Source organism: Myotis nattereri (assembly GCF_964212035.1).
Source record: "Myotis nattereri genome assembly, chromosome: 6".
Classification (NCBI taxonomy): domain Eukaryota; kingdom Metazoa; phylum Chordata; class Mammalia; order Chiroptera; family Vespertilionidae; genus Myotis; species Myotis nattereri.
The window spans coordinates 14,552,106-14,563,462 of NC_138081.1; the positions used below are offsets into that span (position 1 = coordinate 14,552,106).

Here is an 11,357-nt window from a genome sequence, read left to right on the forward strand (position 1 = left end):
ACAGGGAGCTGGCACTTCTGTTCTCTGGTGGCTGTCTGTTGGGAAACCCTGAAGGTCAGAGCTGGGAGGGTATCTGGACAGAATAAGGATGTTCCCCATCGTCATCCACACACCACCTTCATGATTTGGGGCCTATCTGTGTCCCACCTGGATTATTACCTTTTTTAAAATCAGCCATTTTTCACCTAAAACTTATTTCTATAGGAGCCTTTGTATGAATAGCAGACCTACGAAACCACAGGTTCAGCAGGTTGGTTTTATTTTTCGTGCATCAGCATAGAGACATGCCTCTTCACGGAAAAGCAAGCGTGTCTCCAGGTCCCGCTCTAGGTGGGTAACGCTGGGTAACAGGACCAGCCTCGCGTTCTCAGAGGTGCCTCTGGCTCCAGCGGGGGGAGGGGTCTGAGTCGCTCAGCCCCCTTCAACCAGAGCGCCTCCCTTTTAATCTAGTTTCTACTTCGGGGTTGTGCACAGAATTTGTATAACAAAAATAATTCAAAATCTAAAGAATCATCATCTGAAAGCTGCTGGTCTAGTCCAGCCCCGCTCACGGGGCAGACCAGGTAACCGAGGTCGGAGGAGAGTGGCCGTCGGGGTCCCATAGCAGGTGGAGGCAAAGCCTGGCCTCGAACCCAGGTCGTCAGGCCCCCAGTTCTCCCCAGAGACAGGGAAGGAGACATGCTGGGCTTGTGGCTGGGAATCGTGGGAATCGTGGGAATCGTGGGAGGGCCATGCTGGGGAGGGCAGTGGAGAGGCAAGCGTGGGGACCAGGGGTAGGGAGGGGAGCAGAGGGGTGGGGAGCAGCGGGCGCTGAGGGAGGGAGAGCCCAGCCTGCCTCGCCAGTTTCCCCGCCGGCACCCAGGTGGGGGCAACTGGGGAGGAGGTGAACACCCTCTGTGAACACACCTCAGGATCTGGGGGGACGTAATTACCCGCCCCCCCATCACACACAGCAGATGCGTCTTTTCTTCAGGCTCAACACTTTCAGGCCCTGCCTCCTAGGCATTCTCACTGTTAGTGTGGCCTGTGGGACCCCACCCTCCATGTGCCCTGCTTCCAGCTAAGAACCTGTAGGAGTTGTGGGAGCCTCATCATTGCCCAGCCCAGGAGCAGCTGAAGGGGGTAGGCTGAGTGGGCATGAGGGGGCTGAGCCAGGCCCCCCCTTCCCCCCTACCTCCCCCCACACTGCCCCGGGCACCTGCTGAGCCTGGAGTCTGGGCGGGGCCTGTGGACTCAGAACATGGCACTTCTCCGCCTCTGCTGGGAGATCCAGCCGCCAGGGTTCACGTCCACCTGCAGCATCTTCATCACCCACTGGTCCCGGCGGGCACCTTCGATGAACTCATTCAGAGACAGCTGGCCTGAGAGAGGGGCGGGAGAGATGGGCCTGCTGAAGACGGGAGAGACGGGGGCAGTGGGGAGGGGAGAGGGAAGAGGGGCAGAGGAGAGGTCTTCTCCCCAGGGGGCCTGCAGCTCTCGCACAGGAGCCTAAGCCCAGCGCCTGGGATTCCAGGTTCTCCTGGAGCCTTCCAGGCTTTCTAAAGGGACTTCTTCGCAAATGAACTGCAGGGTTCCTTTTGCCCGTGGAGCCCTGGGCAGGCTCTGGAGGGCTCTTCTGGGCGTGTTCCCAGCAACTGCCTCCCTGCACAGCCTTGGGCTTTAATTACCCACTTCGTCCTCTCAGCCATTATCACCCGCTTCCAGACCAGGCTGAGAGATCATGTACCATCGTCTGCCCGTCTGTCCGTCTCCAAAGCTCCCACCCTCTCGCTGGCCTGGCCTCCACCAGCCACTCGGTAGGAGTTTAATGGCTCTCATGCAGGGGTGGGCAAACTTTTTGACTCGAGGGCCACAATGGGTTCTTAAACTGGACCGGAGGGCCGGAACAAAAGCATGGATGGAGTGTTTGTGTGAACTAATATAAATTCAAAGTAAACATCATTACATAAAAGGGTACGGTCTTTTTTTTTTTTTTTTAGTTTTATTCATTTCAAATGGGCCGGATCCAGCCCGCGGGCCGTAGTTTGCCCACGGCTGCAATGGCTCTTACAAACATCATGGGCTAGAGACCCCCTTTGCTGTTTCCTGGCGTCCTCTGCACACCCAGCTCACAGATGAGGACACCAGTTGAGAGGTGGAGGGGTCTGCCCAGGTCACACGGCCAGGAAGTGGGGGCGCTACGGGTGGGCCACCACCTCTGCCCCTCCTACCGTCTCCGTTCGTATCCACCAGGAGGAAGATCCGGTCCACCACCTCCTCCGGCGTGAGCAGCTGGCCTTGCTGCCCGGCTTCCCGCTCCCCCCTGCAGGCTTTCTTCAGCTTGTAAATCGCCTGTGGAGGAAGCCAGAGGCATTAGGGGGTGGGCGGCCCGACAAACTCCACCCCTCCCCCACCCCACATGCCCACACCCTTTCTTTCCCCAGCTCTGCCCCCCAGCTGTGCGTCCATCCGAGGCCCACAGGACCCAGGGCCAAACCAACACTGATGTGCCTCGGGGTCCCACTGGCCTACTTGCAACTGGGGATCCTGACCACACATGCTGCCCCACCCCGATGCCACCTGCGGTTCCATGGTGAGCCCCAAAGATGAAACCCAAAACCTCTAATGAGCCCTGGCGGGTGTGGCAGGGCAGGCGCGTGCCCAGGTTGTGGGTTAGATACCCAGTCTGGGCACGTGTGGGAAGCAGCACATCCATGTTTCACTTTCACATCAACGTTTCTCTCTCTCTTGCCTCTCTCTGTTCCTCTCTCTCTAAGATCAATAAAAGCATGAGGATTAAAAAAAAACCCAAAACACCAAAAAACTCCAAAAGCACAAAACACAAGTCTTAAAAAAACAAAACAAAAGCCCTCTAATGAGGGATGTGGATGGCACTGTGATGATCTCGACACTACTTTACAGAGGAAAATGGAGATTCAGAGAGGAAAAGAGAATCCTGTATGATAAAAGGGTAATATGCAAATCGACCGAACAGCGGAATGACCGGTCACTATGATGCACACTGACCACCAGGGGGCAGACACTGACCTCTACAATGTCGAGCAGCTCCGGGCGGTCGATGCAGCCGTTGCGGTCCTTGTCATAGATCTTGAAGGTCCACTTCAGCTTGTGCTCCAGGGTGCCCCTCAGCACCAGGTTCAGGGCTGCCACGTACTCCAGGAAGTCGATGGTGTTGTCCTGCTTTGGGAGTGGGAGCTGTGAGCCTTCCTGGTCCACTCCCACCTCCAGGGCACAGGTGGGCACCTACTCTGGGCCCTCCACTGCCACAAGCTCAGGGCTTTGCCTTGTCCTTGCAATACGTTTGGCCTCTGCACCTTTGCTCATGCTGTTCTCCACTGGCAACCTTTCCTCTCCATGATCACCCGTCCTACCTGTTCTTCAAGGCTCAGCTCAAAGGTCCCCTCCTCTAGGAAGCCTTCCTTCTCAGACCACTTCAGCAAGCAACCCCTCCCTCCTCTCACATTCACAGCACCTGCCTCCTGTTCTGTGCAGTTTGGGACTTACTCTGGCATTGGCACCCAATTGCTTCATAAGTAAGCCTTGTTCCCTAGCTAATGTGTGCTCTGGAAAAAAGAGAGGGGTTATATTGCTTTTGTTTCTCTTCCATGCCTAGCACATTGCCATTTCTGCAGAGTCAGGATCTCAAAAATATTTACAAACTAGAGGCCCAGCGCATGAAAATTCATGTACTGGAGGCGGGTGGGGTCCCTCAGCCCAGCCTGCCCCCTCTCACAGTCCGGGAGCCCTCAGGGGCGGGAGGCTACCCGGCGATCAGGGGAAGGCGACGCCCCCATCACACCTCTGCTGCTGCCACTGCCGGCAGCGCAAGCCTCAGCCGGCCCTGGTTACCTGAGCCTCGGGCAGCCCTGGGCAGCTGAGGGGCTGAGAGGACTGGGGGACTCCAGAGGCAGGTGCGCAGAGCGGCCAGGCCCACTTGGGGGTGGGCCCAGCCTTGCCATATGCCTGCCACCTAGGGCTGAGGGGACTGGGTGCTGCCATCTTGTGGCTGTGGGCACTACCATCTTTGAGGGCGGGACAGTCAATTAGCATATTCCCTCCTTATTGGCTGTGGGTGCTGCCATCTTTGTGACAGTGTGAGGGTCAATTAGCATATTCCTCATATTATTAGATAGGATGCCCTAACTCAGTGGTTCTCAACTTATGGGTCACAACCCCTTTGAAGAGCTCAAATTACCCTGTCACAGGGGCCGCCTAAGACCATCGGAAAACACATATATAATTACATATTGTTTTTGTGATTAATCACTATGCTTTAATTATATTCAATTTATAACAATGAAAATACATCCTGCATATCAGATATTTACATTATGATTCATAACAGTAGCAACATTACAGTTATGAAGTAGCAACGAAAATAATTTTATGGTTGGGGGTCACCACAACATGAGGAACTGTATTAAAGGGTTGTGGCATTAGGAAGGTTGAGAACCACTGCCCTACCTGGTTTGGCTCAGTGGATAGAGAGTCGGCCTGCAGATTAAAGGGTCCCAGGTTCGATTCTGGCTAAGGGCACAAGCCCGGGTTGTGGGCTCAGTTCTCAGTAGGGGGCATGCAGGAGGCAGCCAATCGATGATTCTCTCTTATCATTGATGTTTCTCTCTCTTCCTCTCCCTTCCTCTCTGAAATCAATAAAAATATATTTAAAAAATATATTTATGAATCAATGAACAAATGATCAACTTAATGTGAATTTGAGACCAAGGTAGTTTTGAAAGATTAGAAAGCTGTGCTCACATTGAAAATTTCTTTTGCACTTTCATTCACTCGGTGCCCGGAGGAAAGGGGACAGGCCGTGCAGCCCTGCTCACCTAGGTCCACGTGGACTTGACACTGAGGATAGGCCTGCAGCCCACCCCCACCCAGGAAGGGGGAGACAGGGCTCAGGTGCTAAGGGGGCCAGCGGAAGGAGGAGGGCACAGGTCACTTCCGAGGTGATTCTGAGCAGGAAACTGAACTTTCCCCCAGCAGAAATGTGACAGCTACAATTATTCCAACAGCAGTGAGCAAGAGGCTGGGAACCTGCTGTGACTCCAGAGGAGTGTGAGGGGAGGGGCTGCTGGTGGTGGCTGCAGCGGGTCAGTGGGTCTCAGGCTGAGCTCTGGGCGTATTTCAGGGCGGGGACCTCACTCTCCAAATCAAACACCTGAGTCATCAGCTCCCCAGGAGTGTCTCATTCCCATGACTGTGCAATCAGAAATGGTGCTGCCGGCCCAGAGCACCTCTGTCTCATTGGATCAGGCCACCCAGAGTCCCAGCCCCAGATGGGGGTGCCTGGGTGAGCAAGATGTGAGCAACAGGAGAACACGGCAGGAAATGGGGAAAACAGCATAAAAGCCTCTGGATCAACCAAGAAGAAAACAAAAGGAGCCCATCTCAGCACCTGAAGTGTTTATTCTGTATCTTTTCTCTAGTTCTTCTGGCCCTCCCTCCCCCCAGTGTGTACTACATAATTGAGATCAGACTGTAGGTATAGTTTCAGTTCCTGGATTTTTATTTTAAAACTAGAGGCCTGATGCATGAAATTCATGCAAGAGTAGGCCTTCCTTCCCCCTGCTACTGGCACCAGCTTCCCTCTGGCACCCGGGACCCGGGCTTCCCTCGCAACCCCGGTTTCATCCGGAAGGTCATATGGAAGGAGTTCCAGTCTAATTAGCATATTACCCTTTTGTTATTATAGATGTCCCATTCTTCAAAATTATTTAAAACCATACCTTTCATTTTCTGAGGTGCCCTGGACACCCCCTCTTTCTGAACGTGGGTGCAATGCTTTACACCACACGATGAACATCTGTGTGCACTCGTATTTCTCTAACATCTCCGGCGGCTTCGTTGGGGCAGATCCTTAGCAGTGGCTGTTTGTCCCCACCCCCCACTCGTCTTTAGTGTACTGTTTTTGCAGTTGTATCATTTTTTGTTTTTGGGGTTTTTAATTTCCAAAAATTTTTTTTTTAAATATGTATTTTTTAAAATTGAGTTCAGAGAGAGAAAGGGAGAGGGAGATAGAAACATTAATGATGAGAGAGAATCACTGAAGCATGTGTCCTGACCAGGAATTGAGCTGTGACTTCCTGGTTCGTGGGTTGCCGCTCAACAAGTTGAGCCACACTAGCCGGGCTGTAGGTGTATAGTTTTATGAAATTTTTATCACATTTGTAGATATGAGTAACTCTCGACACAAACTCACTTGTTACCTGTTAATAGTCATGTTCTTCTCCCAAACGTGACATCTGGCAAACACTGATCTGTTCCCCATCACTATAACAGTATCACTTTGGGAATGGTATAGAGTTAGAATCATATGGTATGCAATCCTTCAAGATTGGCTTTTTAAAAAATACATTTTTTAAAAATTGATTTCAGAGAGGAAGGGAGAAGGAGAGAGAGATAGAAACATCAATGGTGAGAGAGAATCATTGATTGGCTGCTTCCTATATGCCCCACACTGGGCATCAAGCCCACAACCCAGGCAGGTGCCCTGAACGGAATCAAACCATGACCTCCTGGTTCATAGGTGGATGCTCAACTACTGACCTGCACCAGCTGGGCTGAAGGCAAATTTTTTTTCTTATAATTCCAGTTATTTTTATTTTATTTATTATTTTTTTAATCCCCACCCGAGGATATTTTTCCATTGATTTTTAGAGAGTGGAAGAGAGCGGGAAGGACAGAGAGAAACATCGATGTGAGAGAAACACATTGATTGGTTGCCTCCTGCACAAGCCCCAACCAGGGCCCAGGCAGGGACAAGACTGCAACCAAGGTATATGCCCTTGCCTGGAATTGAACCTGGGGCTCTTTGGCCTGCAGGCTGATGCTCTATCCACTGACCCAACCCGGCTAGGGTTGAAGGCAACGTTTTATTGCTGAGTAGTATCCATTGCATGTGGGCCCTAAAGAAATGTCTGCCCCTCCCTTGACTACCTAGAAGAACTGGAATTGGGGCGTTGTCCATAATTGATTACCAGTGATAACCTCTTCTGAGCTATCTATACTGCTGGACGAATTGCGATTTCCTGAACATCTGCTCTTCTTACCCTGCAATGACCCTGTGAGCCCCCAAGGCACCTAAGCTCATCCCCAGCTCAGGATGTCTTGTTCTCGCATTCCCTTTGTCTCTGAACCTCCCGTGCCCATGCATGCGGGGTCTCTGGCTCCCCTGTATGTGGGGTTCCCGGAGGAGGAATTAAATTTGCTTATTTTCTCTTGCTAATCTGTCTCCTGTCTATTTGACGATTAGACCGGCCAGAAGAACCTTGAGGGTAGAGGTCCTTCCTCCCCCAACCTCTTGCCCACAAGAGGCATGTTCTAGAGGAGCCCCTTCCAGACAAATGGTCTCCCCGATGAGGCTACCGGAATCCCCGGGCCCTTTCTGGGAAGCTTCCGGCTGGGACTAATCTCATCCCTGTGCCCCACCCTCCCCTCGTCAGCCTTAATTACCCCAGAAGCCCAGGATGATGGAAACACCTGTCTACTCAAGCGGCAGGGGCAGAAGTGACAGGTGTGTGATCGGCTCTGGGATTATCTGCCCCATTTCCCCCTGAAGTGGCTGCACCTGTGCACCAGCGCTGACCCCAGTGTGTGTTACATAAGGGTCTCAAGTGACATTTGAGCTTCAACCCTTTTCTTCATTCCAGTGCGTCATCCCTGCTGGTCTCCACCACACCCATTTCTGTCACCCCAGGTTTTGACGTGTGACCTAGATCTATGAGCTCTTTTGATTTTATTTGCCGCAGAAATCTCAGACCAATTGCCCAGAAATGAGACTCCCTGATATAAAGATTGTGCCAAGCTGGGAGTGGAGCTGGGTGTGGGCTTGGAGACGAAGCGGGAAGAGGAGAGAAAGAAGGCTCAGTCCCCGAGAGAGGCACTTAGCACACCTCCTAGGAAAGCTCTTCCTTGCAGCGGAATGTCCATCGAGAAGGGACGGTGGAGTTAGAAAACCAACAGCGGATGCCCAACCCAGTCGGTGAAAATTGGATGAGCAACAGGATATTTGCTTTGTCTTAAGCACCCTCTATATTTACAGTGATGGTGAACCTATGACACGCGAACTCATTTTTTTGGTTGATTTTTCTTTGTTAAATGGCATTTAAATATATCAAATAAATATCAAAAATATACATCTTTGTTTTACTGTGGTTGCAAATATCAACAAATTTCTATATGTGACACGGCACCCGAGTTAAGTTAGGGTTTTTCAAAATGCTGACACGCCGAGCTCAAAAGGTTCGCCATCACTGCTCTATAAGATCCTTACTGATTACAAAGCGAAAATAGTAACTTGGAGAAACCCAGCAGGCACCACATAACCACATGGAGAAGTCAGCAACCCCAGGAGAGGGACAGACCAACGTCACCTGCCCCGACATCGGGCACTGAGGACAAAGGCCACTTCTGCAGCACTTCTGCTGGAAGTGCACAACCTGAATCTAAAATGTCAGGGTCCAACAAGACAGAGAAAAGCTGAAATTAAAGGCTCCAAATTAAAGGGTAAGGAGACAGGACAAGTAAACGCAATGAGTGATCACCCCCCACCACCAATGGGAAAAAAGCATAGAAGGGCATTATCGGCACAAATTGACCAAATTTGAATATGGATTGTTAATTAGATAATAGAATTATATCAGTGCAAAATTTCCTGATTTTAATAATTGTATTAGCTTATTTAAAAGAATGACCTCATTTTTAGAAGAAACAGAAATACTTAGGGATAAAGGGCATAATGTCTCCAACGTGCTCTTAAATTTGAAGTCCTATCAAAATAAAAGTTATAAAGAAAGTTATAAAGGAAAAAGAAATTGATGAATGTATATGCTAATTTGTAAGACCAGATGGGGTATAAGGGGCCCAGCTATATTACGCCCATGGCTAAATAATCTCTTTTGGCTCCTGAATTGTTATATTGAATTTTTAGATGAACAAGGAAGATCGACACATTTAGGATAGTAAGTTTTGTGACATAGGACCTGCTTTTAAAAAAATAATTTTCTCTCTTTATAAAACACAAACTGCCTCCCAGGCAGGCACACTTGTCTGGGAGTCTGGACCCCTGAGTAGATGATCGTGGGCAGATGAATTCACTTCCTTTTGCCCCCGTTTTCTCATCATTTAATCTGAAGTAACAAACCCGTTCACGCCCTCACCGGCTTGCTGCTGACTCAGAAGCAGAGGAGGAGCTCTGGGTCTATGCCAACACGGCCCGTCCCATTTGGGCAGCTCTTTCGCTCCTTATCTTTAGAGTGACAGGGGCTCGGGTGGGGGGTGGAAACCAGGCCCTCAGGCTGCAAAGCCCTGGCTATAAACAGTGTGCCCGCTGCCCAGCCCACCTTCAGCACCAGGAGTGGAGAGAGGGACAGAGAGATGAAAGTGCAGATGGAGAGGAGGGAAGAGAAGATGGGAAGGCACAGAATGATGGGAGAGGGAGGAGGAGAGTTTCGGAGAAAGAGTGAGACAGAAAAGGTGAGGGGAGTGGAGAGAGAGGACGAGCAGGAGGACTGGGAACTGGGAGCCCCCTCGAGGCTGTTTCTTGAGCTCCAGGATGAGAAATGGGCCAAGTGGACGGGCCGCCAGTCCCCCCTTCAGGGTGCCTTACCCCGTTCTTGTCGAAGGCTCGAAACATGCCCTCTACATACTGGGTGGCCTCCTCATTGCCCGTGACCTTGAAGAAGCGCTTGAACTCGTGCATGAAGAGCGTGCCGCTGGGGCACTCCACCACGAACTTCTTGTACCACTCCTGGAGCTCCGCCACGTCCACCTCGCCCGCCGCCTCCGCCTCCTCCCAGCTGAACTGCTGCCCCATCCTGGCCCGGAACGGCAGGGAGCGAGGGTCTGTCTCCTCCCGGCTGCTGCTGGTTGAGTCTTAGGTTAGGGCCCTCTCCCCCCCTTTCCTTAGCTTAGCCAGGCTCTTCACCATCTCCCGGGCAACTGAACATGATGGGCGGTAAAGGGCGCAGGTGACAAGGGGGACAGAACCAGGCCAGCTAAGCGTCCTAAGATCATTAGGAGATTCCCTCCAGCCTGCTAAGCTCCCCCAGCCGCACCCCTCCTCTTCATACTGTCAACCACTCAGCTAAGCCACCCAGAAGATTCTGAAGGGGGAGAAGGGGAGGGAACTGAGGGGAGGGTAGGGTGAAGACCAGTTGGGGAGACAGGCTGAGACCCTCCATGGCCCACACGCTCCTTGTCCCTTTATCTGGGCACCACACTGCCCCGGAGAGGCCCATCTGGGAGGCATGGGCTCCTGCGCTCAGCCCCTCCATGCTGCCTGGTGAGAAGCCGCAGACCTACCACCTGAAGGGTGAGCAGCGGTGCCCGAAGCTAACGCAGTCCCCGGCACCATACAGATCGCCGCCTTGAATCTGGAAGTTCCCCACTTTCCAGTTGAAAGTACAAATGCTTCCCTCCAACACCCTTCACCCAAGACCTGGAGGCTTTGCTACTTTCTCTCCGCGTGAGGAGAATCTGGGAGCGCGGCTTAAGATATCTCTGAAGTCCCTTACTTTTATGCTAAAGGTGTATGCACATTTGTTTTTGAGTCAATTATATATTCATGCTTGTTTTAATGCAATATAAAAAAATGATACCTCCAAGAAATGAGGAAACCCGCAGCACTGATTTTTCTAGAATTTAGGGGAGTGATTCCAGTGACGGCCGTCTTCAGGGCAGCACCGCCTGCCTCCCATTGGGTGCTCAGCTCTGAAGTGTCGGTACAGAGGCCTGACCTCTCATGGCTCTCTGCCTCCATGCGTCCCTAACCTCTCCGTTGTTCTACCTTCCTCCCCATTCCTGAAGTAGGAGCTGCACTTCCTGTCATCCTGCCAAGTGCTGGTGGGTTTTCCCCCCACAGCCCCCACCCCTCAGGGTCTGGAGAATAAGGCCAGTCTCCTGCTTCCTCGTAAGTATTGCTTCCACCCTTTCTCTTCTTCCCCTCAAAATGCCAGTCCCTTCGAAGCCGTGTCCGACTCCACCCCTCCATGTACTCCTCCTCGTTGCCATTATTCACTAGTGACTTCACGTGTGTCTCAAAGCAACGCTCAGGGACAGCCTGAGGTGGAGAGCTGACCATCCCACTCGCTGGCCTCAAAGATCCTCATCTCCTTAGTTCCAAGAAGCTCTCCCTCCATCCCACACAGGCCTCACATCGCTGAGGTCCGGCCCGCAGCTGCAGCATCTGGGAGCTTGTTAGACATGCAAATGCCCAGGCCCCACCTGGCCTACCGAATCAGGAACTCGGGGTGGGCCCAGCCACCTGTTTAAGCCCTCCAGGTCCTTCCAATGCGCACAGTTTAGGAGCCATTCCTGGGCCTTGCTATCAGGCACTTCTGTCCCCCCTC

At 51.9% G+C, this 11,357-nt stretch overlaps 1 protein-coding gene across 1 annotated transcript; it reads right to left on the reverse strand.

Moving 5' to 3' along the window:
• Positions 1-239: 239 nt before the first annotated feature.
• GUCA1B (guanylate cyclase activator 1B) lies at positions 240-9,823 on the reverse strand (the record flags this gene model as incomplete). Its single annotated transcript, XM_081094900.1, has 4 exons — positions 240-1,361; positions 2,211-2,331; positions 3,028-3,177; positions 9,617-9,823. 4 exons carry the CDS (start codon positions 9,821-9,823, stop codon positions 1,234-1,236), a joined length of 606 nt encoding a protein of 201 aa, XP_080951026.1. The 3' UTR covers positions 240-1,233.
• Positions 9,824-11,357: the final 1,534 nt, after the last annotated feature.